Source organism: Silurus meridionalis, chromosome 20 (assembly GCF_014805685.1).
Source record: "Silurus meridionalis isolate SWU-2019-XX chromosome 20, ASM1480568v1, whole genome shotgun sequence".
NCBI classification, from domain to species: domain Eukaryota; kingdom Metazoa; phylum Chordata; class Actinopteri; order Siluriformes; family Siluridae; genus Silurus; species Silurus meridionalis.
Window position 1 is genome coordinate 11810268 of NC_060903.1, and position 24733 is coordinate 11835000.

The following is a 24733-nucleotide window of genomic DNA, read 5'->3' on the forward strand; positions in this document are numbered from 1 at the left end:
GTTTTAGATCAAGCGGTAACATGAGTACTGGAGTGTAAGATTATAAGTAATGTTATTTCTACAGTCTTATACAGTCGTTTGTGTTATAAAAATTGGAGCTACTGAGCAACTCATAAAATAGCTCAACATTTCGATCATAGTACCTGTACTATGCAATGACAATAAAGTTCTATCTATCTATCTATCTATCTATCTATCTATCTATCTATCTATCTATCTATCTATCTATCTATCTATCTATCTAGGGTTATCTGTCTGTCTGTCTGTTCGTAATGGACCTGTGGAGTGGAATTGGCACAGGGGCCTTGAGTGTGACATATCTGGTGTATTTGCACAATGCCACTTTTTCTATCTTTGCAAACAGGAATGTGTGCAAACACAAATGTGTTTCTTCTCACATGCCAGGGCAGTATAATATAAGTAAGTATACATATAATATGTATAAAAGTAATATGACGTACGTTATTGTGGTTAGATATGAGCGTGACCAAAAAAAGCAGGGGATCGCCCAGGTACTTTTAGGGTGTGTACCATCACTAGTGGCTTTGTTGTAAGCGAGGATCTATGTGTATGTAGCCTGAACTGGTGGGTTCACGAGAAGAATGTACACTACACACTACGCCATTTGGAACACCGCCACGGGACGCAGCGTTACGTTAAGCAAAAATACTCGACGTGCTTGCGCGCGCGCGCGCTTGCGTAATGACGTTTTTCAGAGCTCAGATTTCCCATAATGCATTTGGGGGTGGTGGGGGGGACGTTTTGATCCAATTCGCTTGATGAAATCGGGGAGGCTCGGAGCGCGATGTAGCGAGCGGACACGAGCGCTGGCTAAATCCTCCTTATTCGGCAGACATGATTGAAGAGTTCTTCAACTAACAGTCATATAACAAACATGCGGATAGGATACGCCTCGAATCTCCACAAAGAGCTGTAGTTTGTGCAGTGTGCGCACCCTTCAACTCGGAGGATTTTCCCCCGTCGGCCGCTTCGCACCGACCAGGCAATGACAACGGCCTCCGCAACCCCGCAGCAGATGAGAGAGCGGCTGCTGCAGGCCATCGACAGCCAGAGCAATGTGAGTAGCGCGCTAGCTAGCTAGCCGGACTTTTGTTGTTTTGCCTTTTTTAAAGCTCTGACTTCATAGTTGTCCGGTTTTCTGAAAATGCAATTACAGACAATTGCGTAAATGCGACGAACACTACAGCGGTGTCAGTAGTGACTCGGTTTATTGTAAAATAAAATGGCCGGTTAATCTGTTGAAGCATCCGGCTAACTGCTAGCCGAAGTTCAGCGACGAAGTTGTTCGTCTCCTTAAGCCTGCTTACTACACTTACTTTCATCGCCCCAAGCTTTCACACACAGCATCTTTGACTAATAACTGCCCATTCACACTGTTTTCATATTAACTAACACGCTTGTAGTTTTTATGCATAGTCTTTAAGTTAAACAATAATTAACATTAGCTAGCGCTAACTCTGCTAACTGCATCCACCGAAACAGGTCACCAGTTAGCTTCTCAAGTCAAGTAAAAATTAGGCTAGTTGTAAAAGCAACTAAAACGTGACACTGTAACACAGTTTACAGAAATATATAGAATAATGAGATTTTGTAGGTAAGTAATCATCAGCATAATTAAATGTTAAGCAGGCCATTAATGCCAGCTAGTCACGGTGTTCCCTACACATGTAGCTAGTAAAAAGTCAAAGCTAATTCTGTCTGGGCTGCTTATAAAAAAACAAAACGTACACAATTTACTTACACATAGTGTCGACGAAGTCTCTCATTTAAGTTTTGTTAGATTGTGCTATTTGAGATTTGGATAGTAGATTTATCTGTTAACTAGCTGTCCTACTTTGACACCCATCTGTCCTGCCATGTAGGACTCCATACGGAAGAGATTAAAAGAAAATCCAGGTTTTGTTATTCATGCCAGTGCTGTATTAACCCTGTTTACTGATGCTAGATTATGGTGTGATATAAATATGACACTCGATTTAACCCATGAGTTTGTGTTTATATACACACTGTATTTGATCAATTAAATTAAATCTCCACAGCATAACTTGATTGTGATTGGCCTGTCATTCTGTTTACACCTGTTAAACATTTGGGTAACATATAATTAACCTGCCTGCAAAGTTTTTTACCAAGTTCCTACATCTGGATTTGTTGCCTTATAAAAGATGTCTTTAGCAGTCAGCTTCAGTGTGCTGATTAAATTGACAGCTCTAAGGTCTCGTGATTCAAGAGTGTGTTTCATATAGGATCTGCTCAGTTGCGGTTAATAGGATTAGTGATTGCAATATTTCATGTATATTTTCACAAATTTTTCTATACATATAGTCATTCGTTCATAATCAGGCCTTTCAAGCTTTGTTCAGAGGTTCTTGTGGAATCAGACCATTTCTAAGGAACACCAGGAGACACACACCTTGACACTTTGGTGCCCAGGGGTTATTTACTATATTCAGCCTATTTACCTGCCTGATTCTGCTCTGACAGGAAACAAATCTCGGAGACCCTGAAGCCCTAATATAATAATAATAATAATAATAATAATTATAACAGTAATAATACTAATCATTTCTATTAACCAATTAATTAACATGTAATTTATTTATTTTTAAAGCATATTTTGTGTGAACTATCTCCACATTGCATGTAATTGCATCTAATTCATCCATGTTTGTTACTTCTTTGCAGACTGAAGAACATTGCTGTGTGTATTTGCACAATGCCTGACAATTAAGCCACTTTTTCTAGTGTGTAAACATAAATGTGTTTCTTGTCACACATCAGGACAGAGGCCCTGATCTAGTGAGTGAAGTCCTATTCTCACAGTGTGCAGCATAAATACTTAATTCGTTTTCATTTTCAAGTCAGTTCAGTCCACACTAGCTGCATACACATTAGAGGTCTTTAAGAAAAACTTTCCAACTGTAAATTCCATTGAAACCCACTAAAATAAAAACCCAAACTTTCTATATACCCTGCCCTTTATTTAAAATCATAATTAATTATACAACCTGCATCACAAAGCACACCATAATACAGAGTTATGGTTAATTTTGGTCTGTCATGCTCCTCCTTACTTGTTTTTGTTACAGCACATCTCTGTCACTTCAACATGGTGATGTAAATTGGAAAATTCGAAAAATGTTTTTTGAGACATTGGTGATAAAGAAAATATCTATCCATGGTTTTTCTGTCTCCTTTGGTATCATATTTCACAGTCCTGGTTTGAAGAGCAAATGAGTCTCAGCAATGTGAACTCGTAAAAGTATCAATGTAAAGAAAAACAAAAAAGAAATTTGGCACACGTTGGTAGGCTGTAGGTTTGTGCGATGTTGATTTGTCCCTAATTGTGAGTTTACATTTGAAATATCGGGAACTGTTTCACCAACCAGAATTCTAATAAAGACAGCAAGATGAAAATTATTACAGGTCAGTGCCAGTGTTTGCTAGCACCAAACTGGCCAGCAAACTGATGTAATTGATGTGTATTTACCTCATTAAACTCTGATCTGTAGAGTCTGTAATTTATTGATATTATATTTGGCTATAACGCTACTGTAGTAACCGCTTCCCATTGGGGTTATAGGAGATATTTCTACTCCAGAAACTCTGGTTGACCAATCAAATTAGTGAACGGATGCTAATCTTTATATAAGCTTAAATAAAAATGTGCAGAACTGGGTGACATTTTTAATGTGCACTAGAGAAATAATTAGCTAGTTATTAAAAATTGATTATTAAACAGCAGATTTTGTGAATAGTGTGTGTGTGTGAGATATATGAAGTCTTGCTTTCTAAATATAAGCAAGTATGTAATATAAATATAACTTTTTTTGATTGATACATGGACTGCTAGATATACTGAGCCTATCCTTATTGAAACTTTGCCATGAGATAAACAAAACTTTTATTTAAAAAAAAAAAAAGAAAATGTCATTCATTAGATTTTTTTTGTTGAGAGTTTTTGGCACAGGATTTAGTGTGACAAGGCCTGGTGGCCAGTCTGTGTGCATTTCATCCCAAATGTGTTCATTGCTCTGTGCAGGCCATGTCATGGTTCAATTGACTACTCTTTGTTTACTTTTTGTGTTTTGGCCTCTAATGTTTAATAATTATGAAATTGTAATTTTGTAGCATAAAGTGATATCCTATGCAATTGTGTGCGTTGGAGATTGGAGAAGGCCTACAGATGTCTGTGTTGGTCAGATGTCCACACACTTTTGGTGAAAGTACCATTATTGTAATGTACTGCGTGAAGTGTAACTCCCGAGAACAGTTTTAAGTGTTAAAATAGTCGAAAGCCAAGAAATCTAATGGCCACCTCCTGCCACCATTATACTGTTCCTGATTTAGGACAGTCAAATTGTTAACCACCTAAAGGACCAGTATTCAAATACTGATTTCGCTCTTTGGTTATGCCCTACTTTCACGTGGCATTTTTACACAAAAATTATAATCTGATGCAGAGGACATTACGGTGGGGATGCAGCGATCGATTATTTTAGTAATTGGGTATTGTAACTGGGGTTGAAACGATTTGTTGAGTAATTCAAATAGAATTTTTTTTTTGCCTCAATGCTTTGTTTAGTCCGGGGTCACCAACATTTTTTCTAAAAATAGCTCACTCTACTTACCAGTGAGCTACATCAAATTAATTTTATTCTTTTTTTAAATCACACTTGCATTGGTGTAAATTTGAAAATGACAATATTAAAATATAGATGACTAGATATAGATGAATATCATGAATTATTATTAATAACATAATTAAAGGTAAATTTAGCAAATTTGTTATTTCAGAACTTGTATGTTATTTCGACTTGTGTGTATCAAACTGGTAGCCCTTCACATTAATCGTTACGCAAGAAGTAGCTCTCAGTTTCAAAAAGGTTGGTGACCCCTGGTTTAGTCTATTTAACTACACACGGAGTGCTGTGGTTCCCCATGAATCATTATTACTGACTCACCACCTGCTAAACTCTGGAGCGATCTGGACAGGTAAACCTAAGAAAGCCTGCCCTGTGTTTGCCTAAGATGAAACAAAGGAGACCAACGGCTTCAAACTTTAGGCCGACAACATGGATGCACCAGGAATGTTGTATGTTTACTATAAAATAAACTTCAAATTGCAAGGAAAAAAGTCAGAATTGCAAGAAAAAAAAGGCTGATTTAGGCAAACTTTTTTTTTTTGTATAGAAACAAGCTTCTATACAACACACATGATGCTACTTCTGAGTTGTATAGAAGAATCGGGCCAAACAAAGCATACAGAAATATTTGTGAAAACTAAACCTATTTAGTGCACTTAATTGCCATATTAAATCAAAATACAAATATATAAAACGATCCCAAACTTAGGAAACATTGTCATTTTCTGAATCTTCTCCTCGCCCCTTGCTTTTTTTTCCTCCCTGTTCCTCCATTTTTTAATTTTGCAGTGTCTTTAGTGTTTACCTGTCCAGAGTTTAGTTAGTGGTGCATCAGGTATAATAGTCTGTGTGGAAACAGTACTCCATGTGTAGTTAAATAGTCTATATGCAACATTGAGGCATATAATATTAATATTTTTATTGTTTTTATATTATCAATATAATTTTGTATTTTAATTACTCAAGCAATTGTTTCAGCCCTACATCACTCTCATGTTGGGCATGTAAGGGCTTATTTATACTGCTGTCAGTATCTGTGAACACACAGTTCCGCACAGGCGACTGTGTAGGTGTCTACTAGGGATGTCAATTTCGACAAATTCTCATGATCGATCGTCGTTTAAATTAACGATCGATTAATCGTTAACCTTCATACTGCAAGATGCGTCTACAGTAGTTATCGCATGAATTGTTGTGCAATGACACTAAAAACGCAAGCGTCCTCCCACAAAGGAAAGGGTTTTTACTGTAAATAAAAGGCTAGTAGGATTATAAAATAAATCGATTGATCATTTTATATAATTATTTAATTCAAATACAATGACTAATATAACGCAGTCTCAGATGCACTCTGGCATATGAGCTGAGCGAAGCGGAGTGGTAATATTTCCTTAAGAGCGCCTTTCTGAAGATTCCACCGCCGCTCAACCCAGTTCATAATCCAAGCGTTCTAAGTGCATTTTATCTTGTGTGTGCTTTTCACATGCTTTATAATCCATGTGTATTTTGTAAAGATCTACGCACATTTCATCTCGTGTGAGTGTGTGCGTTTGTGTTTTAATGAGCCTATTTTGAATATTCTATTGAACAACAACGGCAGCTATTTTCAGGAAATAAAGTGAATGAAAATCAAATACACTATTTTAGTTTTTGCATTTTAGGAATGTTTGCTAAGGATAGATTAATATATTTAATACATTTTAATTAATACAATTAATACAATTAAGAAGAATTTAAAAAATTAGTTTGGAAACATAATTGCTATTTATCAGCATGCATAATTTTAGACAATTATAAAAGAATTTTGGTACAAACAGTAAACAATTAGGCCTACTAGAAAAACTTTATGTCGGAGCTGGAACTGGTTTACGGCGAGCGTCAGCGGAATATTAACGGAGCGCTTGCTCGGGCGGTTAGCGACTGAGTGGAGCGCACTTCCATAGAGCGGAAATCGTAGCGAGCGTGTGTCCATGTCAGCAAGTTTTTGTTACGGTGACGCTTATAGGCAACATGTCATTTGCAATCATTTTGCACAGTCGTTTAGTTATTTCTTCTGCCTTCTGAGTTCCTACCTTTTCCCGGCTAAAATGGAGGTTATTGTTGGCTGTGTCGAATCAAATCCTGTCCCGGAAACCGCTGGATGCACTTTTTTCAAATGATAAAACATGGTGCTCGTTGATGTATTATATTTTAAAACACAGGCACAATGTTTGCAATTAACATTATCACCATTTGAAATAAAATGAGCCCAAAAAAAACTCTTGCGTGCTCGCTTCATTTTCCTTAACAACTGCTGTACTTTACATGTTTTGGCATAAGCCGCGTGCGTCGTCCTCTTTTGGCGGTTGGCAAACCAGCTAGCTGCCTACGTCTCAAACTATGTACGTTAATGGTGATCATGCTTAATCGACCGTCGATAAGGTTTATCGATTAAAATATTTATCGACAATTAATCGATCGTCGATTAATCGTTGACATCCCTAGTGTCTACCATCAGATTTTTATCAAGGTTTAAACTGTATTGAATGGGCAGCATACACACCCACATTGAAACTAAAACGTTTATGGGCATGAGATTTTCATGGGCCTAAGACTAAGATTTTCTGCCACTTATTTTTGTGTTCCAAATCACTAATACCATTGTAATGAGCTCAGCCGAAAGTACAGTGGAACCCGCTTATCTCGACCTCGGTTATCTCGACAACCCTATTAAGTCGACGTTTTTGAAGTGGAACCGCCAAATTCTCGCTTTGTCTTAGCATTTTTTATCGGTTATGTCGATTCTTTTATGTCGCCGAATCCTGATATCTCGAGCACAAGGGGGGAAAATTTGCCATTTAACGTCGGTTATCTCGGTGCAGCCGCAGAAGAACTCGCGAAAGTGGCGGAAAAATCAAGTCTTACAGCTGCTACAGGTGTTGTATTGTATACCGGTGAATCTCTGCTGTTAGTTAGTGCACATATGCCTTTTGTTGTTAAATGTTATGCGATGAACGGGAGGCGAAAGCAGTGCTTGGCGGCGCGGAACGTGGGATGAGCAGCAAAAGCATAGAATGAACACCGGCAGGATCGGAGGGAATCCGCGGTGCGCTTTGGGAAGAAAAGAGCAGCCGTTGAGAGAGTGCCGGTGGGAAGGCACGTACCGGGATACACATGAGCGATAACAACGACCGCCGTGAACCAACATATACTAATAATAACGGACAGTGAGAGTGTGGAAGTTTAAATAGGAGCTTGTGATGATGCTAAACGAGCACCATATGTGCGCGATTGAATCCGGGAGCTTCAGAGAAAGCGGCCGAGAAAGCACCTGACACGCTGAAGGGGGCCGAAGGGGGTGTGGCAGGTGGATTCCTGACAGATAAACATGTACTGTATGTATTTTTATAGCATGCCTTCATCAAACAAATCGCAGCAACGCTGTTGTGTAAAAAAACCCTTCAAAAACATGTGCATGCACATTCTCATTTATTAACGCACATCATGTACATAAAGAAATTTCAAGCACGTTAATATATTGCCGCCATTTTGATTTTCGTTTATCTTGATCATCGGTTATCTCGATGCTTTTTGGCACCCCCCTAGGACATCGACATAACCGGGTTCCACTGTATTTTACTGAAGTGTTGTAGGAAAGCATTCCCCTTTAGTTGTATTTCCACGCTTCACCACTAGAGGGAGATTCAGTTTACAGTTCATGCTAAGTTACCTCCGTGACATCACAGTGCACCGTCCTCCACCAAGCGCTTAAAAGGACAGAACACTGAGTAGCAGTCATCATTCAGTCACAGCAAGAATTGCACCACACACGATTACATCCCTAAACGTAGTAACGTTTAAGTGTTCTGAATACCGTATTTTTTCTAAAACAGTAAAACACTGAGTACAATCTCCTGATCAGCGTACACTGGATAAACTTCCTAACATTTGGTCCTTTGAGCCGGATAGTGTGCTTACAACAGGGATATGATGTCAGAGCAACCTTACTGCAAGAGCCTTCGCCAACGACGCAGAACCAAGGCCCCAGCCTATCTTAAAGAGTATGAGGTGCAATATCCTATGCAGCGTTCACATGGACAAGAAGAGGAGCCACAGCAAAGCACAATAAGAGATGAATCTAGTGCATTACCCCCCGATCTTGGTGATTCTCTTCCTTCAAGTTCACATGGTAATGGCATTGACGCAGCCGCTGGAGCTATGAGTGCTTCTTATTCAGATGTTGACAAACACCCGGGTAGACCGTGGTTCACCACACCGCCTTTGTTGCAAGATAATGAGGCTGCACCCACACCCATTAGGCACAAGTCGAAGCTTCAAGATCTGGAGAGGAAAAATAGGCAACCACGTGAAGCTCAGATGGCCCTTCAGGAGGAAGTCCAACAATTACGGATCCTTTATAAGGATATGCAGAATTTAACAGTAGAGCAGCAGTCATCTTTAACAGCTCCTCAACCACAGCAGGTCAATGAGACTCCAGTCGCATTACCCAGAACCATTTATAGACCACCTGTAGCAGTGGTGCCCAAGCCAGTGCCCTATATTCCACAGCCTTCTCCCTGCGGAACCCAAGCGCCACTTAGAGATCCTTAGTCAGAAGCAGACACACATGCCTACAAGGCAAGCCCATAGCCTGATACCATTTATAATCTGCTATATCCTTCTTCGATAGGGCGGCCTCAGAGTACTGTATGTCCAGAGACGTCCTATCGGGGGCTCGCATTCAACAATTCCAAATTTCACCCGTCGTGACCCTGGCGAGTTCGCCCATTTAAAAGCTAGCCCATGATAACATTCTCCCTGTTGATGCAGCTGAGCTCTTCAAGTATCAGGTTCTTTTAAAAACACCTGAGGTTTGAAGAGACGTGCCCAATTGCAGATTCATTCCTGAATTCCCCTTGGCCATACAGACACTATGACTGCACTTACTGACTGATTCGGACGACCTTATCAGTTAGCTTTAACTAAGATGGCAGCAGTCATGGATGCTCCTGATGTTCAGCCTGGAAATTTGTGATTAGTGAAAGTTTTTGCTTTCATGTCTAGGGAAACAAAAGTTAAATAGAAAATTAGGTTCTCTTTTGGTAAATAGAAAATGAGGAGCTGCTAATTATTAAGTAGCAGATACACCAAATGTCTTTCACTTACTATACCGTTGCTTGGCATAAACTCTTCAAAATCAGATGCTTGAAATGATCCAATATTGAATCACCAGCAATCAGTGCTTTCATGGCTAATAACACTTCTTAGAAACAATTATTAAAAAAAAAAAAAAAAAAATTTTAATAATTAATCAGCCAGTCACTTTTAAGAGTCCTTTAAATTCGTAAATTTGATTTGTTCAGAACATGGTTCTCGGTTTAACCCATGTTATATAATAATGTATGTTTAGCATAGAATACTGCTTACATTGTGTGAGCTGTAATAAACATTCACGGTTCCTTAGTTTGCACTTCCTTCTTGGTTTGTTTAGGTAGAGTGAACTATCAATGTGGAGCAGTTTGTTCCGAACATCAGTTATATGAAACTGCTATATTTAATGCAAAGTTGTCATGAAATTTGACTTGACCAATCTTCCATATAGTTTAAACCCTGAAAAACAGTTTGACAGGTATCTATACTGATGTCTATACAGGTGTCTTGTTCAAATGACCACTGCTAATTAATCATGTGACAAAAGCATATTTAGAGATGTTTGTGTGGAATAATATGAGTCAGCAGAAACCAATCCCCAAATAGTAATGTATAGAGAAAGTTTTGTGTTTTGAAAACTTACCATGTGCATTTTCAAAACTGTTGGTTAGCTGAAAGAACCGTTTTGTAAGGACTGGTTTAAAGCAAATGGCAATAGTTTTGTTTGACTTTCTAGAAAACGGCCAACTTTTGTTTAGCGAATCTGGCCAAGATTTAACCTTCTGCAGAATCCCATGTTAATGTGTGTATACATAGAGTTTTATAGTAGAAGTTATAGTGCCAAAAACAATTGCTGCTTGTTTGATTCAATGCTAGATCTGTGTGTCGCTCATATAGCCTACAGGGTGGATCTAGCCTGACAGTGACCTCCATTAAATTTATACATTGCGCAAAAGATTAAACTTTTACTCCATATATTGCCTCTGATTTTAGACTGAATGTAATTACTGCTCCATTTGTTATGCTGGCTTCTTACGAAGATATCCAGATGTAACTACTATGTAAAAAAGAAATACATTGGGCAAAAGACCCAATATGTTAGACAAAGTAAATTCCTTTTTCAAAACATCTAATTATTGTAAACCTGATTTTCCATTGTCAAATAGCCCCTTTAGTTTTCCTGCCTGTAAAGCTGTCTGAACTAGATCTGATAATAATGCAGAGCACATGGATGGGTTCAGATTTTTTTAGGGGGGGCCAGGGACCCCTTACAGGGGAGAAAACTTTCCAAGGACCCCCTCATAATTGTGACAGTGGATAAAGCTTATGATTACTACAATTTGTACTGTTAGAATTAGGGTTGCAACTAACGATTATTTTGATAATCGATTAATCAGATGTTTTTAGTTGTTTGTCCAACTGTGGGCTTTAAAAATAATTTTGTTGGAGTGGCTGCAACTAGGGCTTTAGCTATCGATTATTTTAGTAATCGAGTATTCTACCAATCATTCGACCGTTTAAGTAATCGGATAAGAAGTTCTTTTTCTTTAACGCTCAATACTAAATGAACAAGTAATTTGTTTCCTTTTTTGAAAGTTACATTTTATTGGGGGAATTTGCCATTTAACGTCGGTTATCTCGGTGCAGCCGCAGAAGAACTCGCGGAAGTGGCGGAAAAATCAAGGCTTACAGATGCTACAGGTGTTGTATTGTATACTGGTGAATCTCTGCTGTTAGTTAGTGCTAGTGTTCGTAGTGTTAGTAGGGGCGCGGCACGGCTTTGGGAAGAAAGGGCAGCCGTTGAGAGAGTGCCGGTGGGAAGGCACGTACCGGGAAACGCATGAGCGATAACAACGACCGCCGTGAACCAACATATACCATCAATAACGGACAGTGAGAGTGTGGAAGTTTAATTAGGAGCTGGTGGTGATGATAAACGAGCACCATATTTGAGAAAGCGGCCGAGAAAGCAACTGCCACGCTGAAGGGGGCCGAAGGGGGCGTGGCAGGTGGATTCCTGACAGATAAACATGTACTGTATGTATTTTTATAGCATGCCTTCATCAAACAAATCGCGGCAACGCTGTTGTGTAAAAAAAAAAACCCTTCAAAAACACGTGCATGCACATTCTAATTTATTAACGCACATCATGTACATAAAGAAATTTCAAGCACGTTAATATATTGCCGCCATATTGATTTTCGTTTATCTCGATCATCGGTTACCTCGATGCTTTTTGGCGACCCCCTAGGACATCGACACTGTATATAAATCAAAAATCATAAAAAAAATCTCATTACTCATTACTTTTTCATTACATAATTGCAACTTCAATCCTCACAATTCTGACTTGATTTCTAATAAACATCCAACATTTCTGGTGCATCCACCGGTATCCATGTTGTCGGTCTAAAGTTTGAACCTGTTGGTGTATGAACGAGGCTCCTCTGATCCATCGGTCTTGTTTAGCCTCCTCCAGGGCTGATTGTTAGAGTTTTCTCTCCAGGGATCGGAGGCTTAGTTTGATACCATGTGATTGAATTGATTTGTAGCCCATTTAATTTTCAATGTGTAAAGCTTTCAGGCACTGCAGAAGGGGTGGCGGTGCCCGATTAGCTAAAAAAAAATTTTATTATAAGAAATAATGTTGCAATTGCAAGGGGGAAAAAAGTGAGAATTGCGAGGTGGTGAAAAACAGATCATAGACTAGGGCTGGGCGATAAATCGATTTTATCAATTAACTCGAATGTGTAGTTCACATCGATCTGTTTTAATAAAAATCGGTTTTCTCTTTAATGTCCGCCAACGCTCCCCTCTGGGCTTCCATAGTTTCGAACCAACTCGGCCCCCGCCCCCCTCCCCCCGCGCGTTTGCCATACAGGATACACAAACAACATGGCAGCGAGCAGAGAAGAACTTGTTCCCAAGAGTTAAGAGTTAAGACAGCCGCATCTTGAAAATACACGGTTAAGCAGCCGCACTTTGTTTAGTGTTGCGTGTCCAATCGTACACTTACGGTACGGGTGGTGGAAGTTATAATCCCAGAAGGGTAAATAAACTTTATTAAATAAAGTTAAAACTTTTTTTTATTTTTATTTTTTTGTCATATGCAGATTGATTTTAAGCAGGGGGAAAAAATCGATTTAAATCGCAAATCGGATTTTTTGTGAAAAAATCTGGGATTTTTTTTTTTTTTGGCCATATCGCCCAGCCCTATCATAGACTAACCCTGGCAGTTACAGCAGTCAAGCTCTTTAACTTGGAGTATTGCTGATTCAGCATCACTACAGCATTTTTAGTCAGGCTTAAATAAGAATAATTTGTATAACAACCACTCTCATTAAACTATTGTGTATAGTTGGTTAATTGTTTTTAAATGCTTTCTAATTTTGATCACTTATTTCTAAAAAAAAAAAAGTGTTAAAAATAAAGTGTATATGGTCATTTTCTTTTAAGATGTCATGTACTCTATACATGCCATAGAACATAACAGGATCTTACATTTATTCAGCTTTTAAAAAACCTGTCTATTTTGTCGTTACAAAAAAAACAGATCTTTTCTCCCCAACAGATATGTAACATGGTTGCAGTCCTTGATGTTATCACCAATTTGGAGAAATTTCCAATCACTAAAGAAGCACTTGAGGTTGGTATATTCCTTACTGGCCTCTGTGAATACTGTTTGCAAAACATTTGGATATGTGCATGAACGACTATCACTGTTATTAAAAGCTTTAAAATGGGATGTTTGGTATCACATATTTTGGTACTGGGTATGACTAACAAGAAAACAGCAATGATGATGACTGGTATTCACACCCACAGTCATTTTTTTTTCGAGTTATTTGCAAAAATGCTTTTTACCCCCTAGTGATGTAGCGACTGCCCAAATACATTAAAGCTGTGTTGGCCACATTGCCTCTTGAATGCAGCATCCATTTATTTATTACAAATTATAATTGTTGGAAATGTAATATTTTGTATACAAGTCAAATTGACTGACGATCAGATGACTTTGATTTGCACTATTTTTTTTACATCATGAAAGTATCTTGGTAAAAGTAACCTTAAAAAGGATATCTGAGTAGAGAGTAACTTTCTTAGATATCTGGGCTATTCATTGTGCAATGACAAAATGTATAATGCACATTCCTTTACATTGTATGGCTTCAGTCATTATTTTATACTTTATGATAAATCTGTTCTGTTAAAATTGTTTAAAGCCTGAACATTTGTTTTGGAACATTTAATGTATATGTTTAAAAAAAGTGTTAAAGCATTAGGGTAGCTCAGTGGTTGTCATTGTCCAATTACCAGGACCACCGAGCTTCTGCTGCAGAGCCTTTGATGCAAAGCCCTTAACTGTTTGGCTGTATAAATAAGAAGATTGTGAAACTTTTTTTTTTTCTCTAACCAAATTTTAAATTGTAAGTCAGAAAATTTGCTTTGGTTATATTTAGAATCATTGCTCATGTGACGGTAATGTGATTTACACTTTTGCGTTTTTAGGAATTACAATTTCTTTCTTTAAATGCAGGAAACCCGCTTGGGAAAGCTTATTAATGATGTCAGGAAGAAGACGAAAGATGAAGACCTTGCTAAACGTGCCAAAAAGCTCCTTCGAAACTGGCAGAAACTGATTGAGCCCAGCCAGAATGATGCTTCTTCCCGAGGAGTGCAGGGCACCCCAGGCTCAGCCAATGGCAGTTCTCATCCATGCCGAACGGACACACCTCCAGCTGTTCCCCCACCCAGCAAAAAATCTCCAGAGCTTAAAAACAGAATTGATATTCACAATACTTACTTGGCTACAGCGGAAAAGTCTAGAAACCGAAAACACAGGGGGGACCAAAGGGATAGTCCACATCCGCCCAGTAAAATGCACAAAACATTCACATATGGGCACACATTTTCTTCCACCCCTCCATCAAATGGATATAGTGGCATCTCTGAGCCTTTCCTAGAAAAACATGATGATGCACCTTCTGATAGAACCTGCCCAGAGCATCTTGACAATGACAAACAAAACAAAATCCCTGTTAATGCTGTTAAGCCTCATCCAAGTTCTCCAGGGCTTACCAGACTCCCCAGCACTTCATCTTTACTCAAAACTTCAGTGTTACAGCAGCAGTCAAGAACAGAAGGAGATGGAGGTGAAAAAAATTCAGTCAGTAGCCCTCAATTCTCATTAAGTCCATGTAGTGTAGCTCGGGAGACAGTGGCTAAGAGGTCTTCAGCTTATGCATCAAAAGGGACTTTGTTGAGCCCATCTCATAATTCTGCCCAAGTGCCCTCTCTTTTGCCTTTAACCTCTCCAAATCAAATGTCTCACGCTGATGGTCGTCTAACTCTGGATCTAGAGGACCCAGTTCCCTTCAACAGGTCTATTGAGAGAACCTCTGAATCACATCTTAACAGTACAGCACAGGCGCCTTCAGAACTGTCCAGACACAATTTCTCCCCTGAGGTTTCTAAAGCTGGTTCAGAAAGTGTGACCTTGAACAAAAAACGAAAGAAGTACAGGTCCAGGGACTACATGGTGAATCTTCAAGGCCAGGCCTCAGAGGACAGGACAAAGCCTGTGCGCTTAAAAGAGCGCAGATTGACTTTTGACCCAGTGACGAGACAAATCAAACCCCTCACTCCAAAGGAATCCCACCAGGAGGAGGAATGCCAGGGACCACCAATTTTCGAACCCCCAAGGATTGAGACCCCCCAACAGAAGCCACCCACGACTGCTCAAAATCCTTTTCAGCAAACAAACTGGAAAGAGCTATCTCGAAACGAGATCATTCAGTCATACCTTAGTCTTCAGAGCAATGTTCTAACTTCCTCTGGAGCTCAGACTCATGGTGCACACTTTTTCATGACTGAGTATTTGAAACAAGAGGAGAACGCTGTTAGAGAATTAAGAAAGACTCATGTTTTAGTCCCTAGTGGCTTGACCACTGAACTACCGGGTGTGAGTCGAGAGGTAACACATGAAGATCTTCGCAGAATAGACAAAGAGCATTGGCCAGGAGTAAACGGCTGTTATGACACCAAGGGAAGCTGGTTTGATTGGACAGATTGTATATCTTTGGATTCTCATGGTGATGAGACCAAATTGAATATCCTGCCGTATGTCTGTCTAGACTGAGGAAACAGCTCTAATGGCTTTTGGTTTTCATTGCCCCCACTGTGAGTAAAAAAAAATGTCAGAACAACTTTATTTTCAGTACTGAAGTTTTCTGATCATTGGAGTGAAAAGGGGGCTCTTCGGTTTTCTTAAATAAAAAAAAGATAATTCAATAGATGTCCTGTTTGTAATGTGCTGCTACCAACAAGAATTTGCAAACTAGATTTGTAAATGATAGCTCAGAGTACCTGGGCTGGTTATTGCACAGTGTGTATAGGAGTCAGAGCACTAAGCAGTGCAGGTTAGAAAGCAAGTCTGAAACTTGTTTGGCAGTTACAAAAAAAAAAAAAAAAGCTTTATGTGACTTAAAGAATAAATTATACTTTTTTTTTTATCATGTATGCATCTATTTATTTGACTTGATCATTTTTTCCTACCAGAAGGTTTATCGGCCAAGATGTGCAAATATCTTTAAGGCTTTTCATCATCACACTTTCCTTTGTTTTTGGGGTTTTTTTTGTGATGGACATGCGTGTGCACATCTCTCTTTCTCGTGCTAAACAATGCAGCCACCAACATTCCATATGTTACATTGTTCTCAGTTTATCCTGTGTATGTGATTTCCATAAGAGAGAAGCAAATCTATTTTTAGACATCTTTGATAAGAAAGAATAAAAGTATAATAAATATATTTGCTTAGATAATTATTCAAATATCAAAGAAAGAAAGATGTTTATTTCGCTTCATGCCACAGTTGAAAAGTGGCAGTAGAGAGTTCGCCTCTCTTTATTTAAAGACAATGTTTAAATGCTGGAAATGTACTCCTTACCATTCCTTTCGATGTTGTTTGCCTTACTGGACACAGTTTCATTTCAAGAGCCTTTGGGAATGTAGAGTATTTTGATCTTTTTTTTTTTTTTTCCCCTCCTCCCGCTTGTATGATTGTTTCTAGCCCCATTATTTCTTGCGCTCACACACACACACACACACACACACACACACACACACACACACACACACACACACACACCCCCTCCCCTCTCCTATATGTGCATTATTTGCATGTCTGTATATAGTTATTTCAGTCCATGTACAATGTTGCTAAGTGTTTGTTTAGTGAGATCACATTGAAAAATGAGTGGTGATTCTTTGTTTTGAAGATCATTCACATTCATAAACGTGTCAGTTAATTTAAGATGTAGTTATATTGAACTCATGGTAATTCTTCCCTCCCTTTAAATTAAATCTGGTTTGTTTCATTTTCATAACATTTTCTAAAGGCAGTGAAAGTCATTTTGCTGCAGACTTGCAAACACTGTGTGCTCTGCTACTTTCATACCAATGTGCCTTTAATGTCAATAAAAGAAGAAAAAAAGAAATTGGAATGGCTTCAGCTAGCTTAACTTGAAAAGTACAACATATTTCTTAAAATCATGACAGAAATTGCAGGGATACACATTGTTTTTGAAGCAATGAGCTCAACCCTTGTTAAGGGTATCATGAATCTGCAATAAAACCAGATGGCAAACTCCTCTGATCAATTAGTTGATCAATAATTTTGTTCAGTGTTCAACATGACTCGTTTGTTGAAAATAAATGATTTGATTGAACCTTGGCCATCCTGGTATCGTTTCTGTTAATAACCACTTGTTTTTCATTTATTTATTTATTATTATTATGGTAAAGAGCTTTCCAAGTTAAACTTTTACATTTTATCATTTTTGTTTTTACTCAATGTCTTATAAAGCGTGAATTTCTATGCAGTATATCTCTACTGCATGTATTTTACTATAGACTTTATCAATTAAATTTTTCCCATCAGGATCTGGCTCTTAATCAGACATTTTCACAAAATAAAATTCCTCAGTGGATCCGCTTGATGCTGTTCCACTGTTATAGGCCAGTACTATATTGTCCATTCCCGATTACTAATGTGTATATACTTTAGCTCTCTTATACATGCCTCCACAGTTTTAAAGTTCTTTATAATGCAGTTATGCGGTGTTTATGCAGCATTAAAATCCTCTTAATCCATCAGATTGTTTACAATAACTGATGGTCAGTGCACATTGCATGTATTTCTCTAGCTTTATAAACTCAACTGCAGCATTAATCACAATGAGTCACTTGCATAATGATCACTAGAATGATTGCTTCTTTGAAAGACTGTTCTATTCATGTTTATCTTGAGACAGTTTTGTGTTCTTCCAAATAGTTGATGAACAATCCAATAGTTTTTACATTTTTTTGCCTGTTTTTCTGCTTTCATTTAATTTATATACTGGATGACCAAGATTGCTTGGTAATGAGGAAATTACACAAATGGTTTTCTTGGCCAGTTTGGAAACCTAATTTCTAGTGCTCTAATGATTACCTCATTATTACCCACAGTGTGTGACCATAGAGATGATTATTATTATTATTATTATTATTATTATTTAGGTAAGCCAATAAGCAGAAAGCTTTGTCCAGAAAGGCTCTTTATTTATTAGAAGGTACCTTTCACACTTTTCTACAGGAAGAAAAACAAAGCCTTGCATGTAAGTGCTGATTTTTTTTTATCTCTGGGGAATAATAGGATTTTTACCCCTAGTTTACTCATGCTGGACTTCTCTTTAACCTTCCCTTCAATGAACTTGAAAATTTTGTTTGAAACCCAGTTTTAACAGGTTTGTCTTAAAGCAGAAACAATCGTCACTACATTTAGCAACCAGCCCAGATATCTGGTCCCTTTACAGTAGTTGATGTGACAATTGCCATGGCCTGTGTTCATGTTACTGCCTCTAAATCTGTAAGGCCACTATTGTGGCTTCGCATACTCCTATGACCCTTGGCAAAGCTGTACAACCAGAAACTAGGGTTTACACACTTACTTAAAACTGAGCAGTTAAGAGGCTGGCTCAGGAGCCCAGGAGTGGCAGCTTGGTGTAAACTACCACCTCACCAACAGAATGTGTGTTGAGTCTTAGATTCTGGACAGGGTCCTGAACACATTTTTTTACTCAACCTTGTCTAGTGCCTTTGCTCATCTCGGCTTAATGTCATAAACCACTTTGACTGGCATGTTTTTATGTATGTCTCTAATAAAAAAGCATTGCTATTTATGTAGTTTATTTAACATTTTAACTAGTGTGATTGCTCTTCTATCTTCCCTGGTATCGAAATGTGAAATGCAATGCGGTGCAATGCAGGTCAGGTGCTGAGAAACAAGAAATCCTGGCTCACAATTAATATTCCAGTCCATCCCAAAACAAGATGTATTGGATTTTTTTTTGTTTTTTTCTTTTTAAGTCTGAGCACTGTGCACACTATACTCATCAAGCAGTGGCTTTATGAACCTGTTTCATGACATGCAGGAATAGAAAAAGGTCTTCCAACAACTCTTGCCACAAAGCTGGAAGCATACGGTTTTCTAAAATGCATTAAGATTACCCTTCACTGGAACTAAGTGCCTAGCCCAAACACTGAAATATGGCCCTAGCCCTTTATCTTCCTCTACCGAAATTTACTGTTGGCACTATTTATTCTAGTAGGTAGCATTCATCACTCCAGAGAATATATTTCCATTGCACAGATGCCAGTGACAGTGTATTTTACACCACACCAGATGACGTTTGGCATTGCAAATAGTGAGTGTGCTGGCTGGCTGGTGTGTAGCTGCTCAGCCTTGGAAACACAGTTCAGGAAGTTACTAATGCACAGTTCATGTGCTACTGTTGGCTTCCAGAAACGGTTTCCAATCTTAGTGGCGAGCAATGCATTTTACACCTAGGCCTTCCATGGTGTCAAACCTGAATCAATCGACCTCATAATATTATTATGATGACACAGATATTGAAACCATCTATATTATACAGAAAAGCAAAATTGTTGCATCACAGACAAGTATATCATACAGCAAGAATGAATGCCATTATTAAAGCAAGAAACATAATTAACAAAATTCAATCAAGTCTCCTTTTACTGCTGCCACATCTGCAACGCATACGTAATCTCTAGCAAAAACGTTGTTTATTAATCTAAAAAACTTACATGCATTTTTGAGCATTTCTTTCTGTTTATTTTATGCCTGCTAGATGGCCCTCGGTGCTGGTAACTTGAAGTATGATTGGTTAGAGCTATAGCTTCAAACAGCATGCACTTTACGCTCCAGGTACCTGTACTTCCTGACCCTGGCAACACATGATGTGATGGCTGAAATCTGAGTGGATAGAAACTCTAACATAGACATTACTGGAAGAAGCACAACTGAGAGAAAAACTATGAAATGAAGAGACTAGACTTTTGGGAATAATCGAATACACATTAATAGGAAGAAAATATTTTAAAATGTAAGTCATTGATTCTGATAGTGTTTAGGCCAGCAGAGAATGCCTTGTTAGCCCTGACAGCCTGCCACTGCTGGCACTTCAATCATTTTTGTATTGTCTCCTGCACATCTGGAAAGAATCGCTTACAAAACACGAAAGTAGATTAACATTTTGAGAATAATTTTTAAAAAATGCCTTATATATGTGGAATGTGACAGCATGAGGGACGGTGGGACGCTGACTATCCTGCACACAAATGGAATATATATTAAAAAAAAGAGACCATTTCCGCCTATTTTTTCCCTGCTTCGATAAATGAAGCTCAATATCCTCAATATCTTCATGCTGAAAAAGAGCACCACGAACACATTATTTGCTTTGAGAATGTTGATGGACAGAATGTAAATAGAAGGTCAGAAGGAGTTGCATTGTGTGTTTGTGGATTTAGAGAAAGCGTATAACAGGATGCTGAGAGAGGAGTTGTGGTATTGTATGAGGAAGTCAGGTGTGTCAGAGAAGTATGTGAGGGTGGTGCAGGACATGTATGAGGACAGTGTGATAGCAGTGAAGTGTGCAGTAGGAACGACAGACTGGTTTAAGGTGGAGTTGGGACTGCATCAAGGATCGGCTCATAGCCCTTTCCTGTTTGCAGTTGTGATGGACAGGTTGACGGATTAGGTCAAACAGGAGTCTCCTTAGACTATGATGTTTGCGGATGATATTGTGATTTGTGGTGAGAGTAGGGAGCAGGTTGAGAAGAGCCTGGAGAGGTGGAGGTACATGTTGGAGAGAAGGGGAATGAAAGGGGAATGGGTGTGAATCAGAGGGAGGGCAGTGGAATGGTGCAGTTGCAGGGAGAAGAGGTGGAGAAGTTGCGGGAGTTTAGGTACCTGGGGTCAACAGTGCAATGTAATGGAGAGTGTGTTAGAGAAGTGAAAAAAAGAGTACAGGCAGAGTGGAGTGGGTGGAGAAGAGTGGCAGGAGTGATTTGTAATAGAATGGTATCTGCAAGAGTGAAAGGGAAAGTTTATAGGACTGTGGTGAGACCTGCGATGTTGTATGGTTTAAAGACAGTGGCATTGAATAAAAGACAGGAGGTGGAGCTGGAGGTAGCAGAGCTGAAGATGTTGAGGTTTTCGTTGTGAGTGATGAGGATGGACAGGATTAGAAATTAGTTTATTTGAGGGACAGCGCATGTAGGACATTTTGGAGACAAGGTGAGGGAGGCGAGATTGAGATGGTTTGGACATGTGCAGAGGAGGGACATGGGGTATATTGGTAGAAGAATGCTGAGGATGGAGCCACCAGGAAGGTGGAAAAAAATTGGGCCAAGGAGGAGGTTTATGATATGGTGAGGAAAGACATGCAGGTAGTTGGTTTGAAAGAGGCAGATGTAGAGGACAGGGGGGGTATGGAGACTGATGATCCGCTGTGGCGACCCCTAATGGGAGAAGCCGTAAGAAGAAGAATATCCTCAATATCAGAAATATCCTCAGCAGGGGGCGCCCTGTAGCAGCGACCCATCAGGAACCGGAAACCGGAAACCAGGAGATAAAGAAGAAGAAGAGGCGTACTACAGTTTGCTAGCTTGTGGCTAGATTGTGCTTTCTGTTTTATATGCGCTTCTTTCGTCTCGATTTCCTTTTGTATTCGCGACATTTAATCAGCCAGGATGTTTAACAGAATGACAAGTTTATGGATGGGGGATGTAAGTATCAGCAGCGTTTCTTCTCACGGTTTCAACATGTGCTAGCAAACTTTAGCTAACCACCCCGCAAATAGAGTATAGCTACAAAGCTGTAGCACCTGAGGTGTTTTTAAACTAGCTTTGAACTGCTATAATGTACTGCTATTGCTTGTATTTCTTACCGAGCGACTGACGATCTCTGTTGAACAAACCAAGCGATTTAGTACATTATTATTAGTCAGTTTGTTGACTTGTTGACCTGTTCAGCTATCCTTAGCACACACTGAGAAGCAATGTTCTTCAACAGTGTGCGATTACTCCTCACTACACTATCGTGTAAACAGCTCTGACAACACATCTTATTTCATTTGTATTGAAACTTTTAACTTTAATTTATTTGCAACGTTCATAATGTAAAGACTTTACTGGAGTGAAGACTCCTGAAGGACAGAAATGCTGGTAAGATGATTGTTTGAAAATAATTGAATCAGAAAAGTAACAGCTTCTCTTCCGTTTACACCGCTTTTTGTGTACAGATGCAATAATGTAGTTAAAGCAATAACGCAAAGGAACTGTAATAATCAATAGTTTGAGTCTGGCCCTGTGGGTCCTAGGGCTTGCAGTTTATTTTTATTTTTTTTTACTACAGTTTAGGAAAAGACCTGTTCTACATGACATTTAATTAAAAATTGAAAAATAAATGACATGCCCCCTGTAGTGTATTTAATAACTCAACCATAAATTTGAGCTTCTTGTCCCTGCTGGATCAGGTTTGTGAATCATAAGGGATTGGGAAGTGTTTTAAAAAAGAAATGACTCCTTATTTTCTTGCACAATAAAAGCTCATTGCTTTTTTTATAGTGTTTTTTGTATCATTTGGAAAATTGATGCACTTCTTCCAGGTTGAAAAATCTGCACAGTATCCTTTACACTAAAATTTTTGTTCAAAAAGCTAGCTGCATCAATATACTGTTTTTAATTACTTCTAACTACTTTTACTAGACTAAGATTGATATTTGATGCCCCAGCAAAGCTGTGCTCTTGTAATAAGATTCTAATATGTCAGAACTGTGGTAGTGCGAAAACTGTAAAACATTTGTGGAAGAAACCGTTGTTGACGTAGACTTAAGACATATTTAAATAAATCTTATTTGTTTAAAACGTTTAACAATGGACGTGTCACAAAGCTACCAACTATTTTTAAAACCAACATAGCTGACTTTAGTCTAGCTAAAAATGACTGCTCTTTCCATTAGCTTTCCCATTCTTGGGGGAGTCTAAAAAAAACACTGACCGTAAATAATTATTTTAAGTTTTATTGTTGATATTGACATTTAAAAAAAACAGTTCTTTACTCCAGTGAATTATTATAATGTGTCTTGCAGTTAGACCCATACATGGATGAAAGTTTCATCAAGCAAGCATTCAGCACTATGGGTGAGACAGCCTACGGAGTTAAAATTATAACGCATCGGGTAACAGGGTAAGACTGTTTAAGATTTATTTATTTATTTATTTTGTGGGTGCCAGTCTTTTTTACTTTTTTTCTTTTTTAATGCATTTTCATCATGATTTCCACACAGAGGCTCTGCGGGCTATTGTTTTGTGGAACTGGCAGATGAAGCCAGTGTTGACCGGTGTGTGCAGAGACTCAATGGCAAACTTGTTCCAGGATCAAATCCGGTAAGTGCCCTACTTTATGCACTTGATTTTTAGTTTTATTTAAATGTATAAAAATTCAGTTTTTAACATAGATTAATTATAGATTGTTGATTCAGTTTAACATGACCCCCACCTTAAAGTTCAGACAGAATCTGTTAAACACAACTACCTCTAGGTTTTTATTATTATTTTTTTTTGAATGCCATTTAAAAACAGTACAGTGACAAAGGTGTTAAATCATGTTAAATAAGGTGTTAATAATGATTCTTTAGTTTGACCTTAGTAAAGCACTGCATTGTTGATTTTTCTTAAAGAGGAAATGGAAGTACTTCGTTTTCATTAGTCTTAAAGCATATAAGGGGACATTTTTAAATCTTTTGGCTTCTTCTCAAGTTCAAAGATTAATAAAGTCTTTAAATGATAGTGGGGTGTGTAAAAGCAATCCAAGCTACGCTTTTTAATGCAATTTCCAAATCCAATTTCCTTTTTAAACTGTGAATTTTTGGTTAGGGGGTTGAGGTCCAGCTAGTACTATATATGGCACCACAAGATACAGCATTTTATTTAAAACTTATGATAAGAATAAAATTAAAATAGTGATCTGAATTGAACTGAGTTGCTTACTTCACAGGTTCAAGCACTTACATAAACATTGGTTTTAGGTCAGTGTAACAGTACTCAGCATTTCTTCTTTCAGCTTTGAAATGCATACATTTAATCAGATTAGTCCAAACCTCTTTACTGGTGGTGTATTCAAGTGCGATTCTATGTCTAAATAGTGATCAAGTCACAGAGTTGAATTTCTTTCCAAATCAAGGTGGTTGAGGCTGTTTATTTAATGACTTTGTTTGAAGCTGCTGAATAAACTGGTCAGTGTAAAGCCTGTACTGAGTGATGGAGGTATGTAATCGTGTATGCGTGTCAATTTTCTCTACTTTCCAGAGAAATAGGTCCCTTGGTTTCAGGAAAAGTTTAGTTTATGTACTCTAGTGATTGTATTGTTGTTTGATATTTATTTACTTTTAGCCCAGAAAATTTAAGCTGAACTATGCAACATATGGGAAAAGGCCTGAACCTGGGTAAGTGCATTTTTTCATTTGCCTGGTGTTTCAGTGCTACATGTGTATTAAACGCAGACTAAAATGACAAATTGGTTAT

General features: G+C 38.4%; 2 protein-coding genes across 2 annotated transcripts in view; both read left to right on the top strand.

The window, feature by feature from the left end:
- Positions 1–754: 754 nt before the first annotated feature.
- crsp7 (cofactor required for Sp1 transcriptional activation, subunit 7) lies at positions 755–17526 on the top strand. The gene is made up of 3 exons (XM_046876773.1): positions 755–1078; positions 13370–13444; positions 14336–17526. Exons 1-3 carry the CDS (start codon positions 1007–1009, stop codon positions 15935–15937), a joined length of 1749 nt encoding a protein of 582 aa, XP_046732729.1. The 5' UTR covers positions 755–1006; the 3' UTR covers positions 15938–17526.
- Positions 17527–21753: 4227 nt separating this feature from the next.
- trnau1apb (tRNA selenocysteine 1 associated protein 1b) overlaps positions 21754–24733 on the top strand; it is an 8329-nt gene continuing 5349 nt past the window's right edge. Inside the window, exons 1-4 of the mRNA XM_046876588.1 lie at positions 21754–21934; positions 23299–23396; positions 23497–23596; positions 24602–24654. Of these exons, the coding sequence (XP_046732544.1) occupies positions 21899–21934; positions 23299–23396; positions 23497–23596; positions 24602–24654 (287 nt within the window). The 5' untranslated portion in view covers positions 21754–21898. The remainder of the gene's footprint in view (positions 21935–23298; positions 23397–23496; positions 23597–24601; positions 24655–24733) is intronic.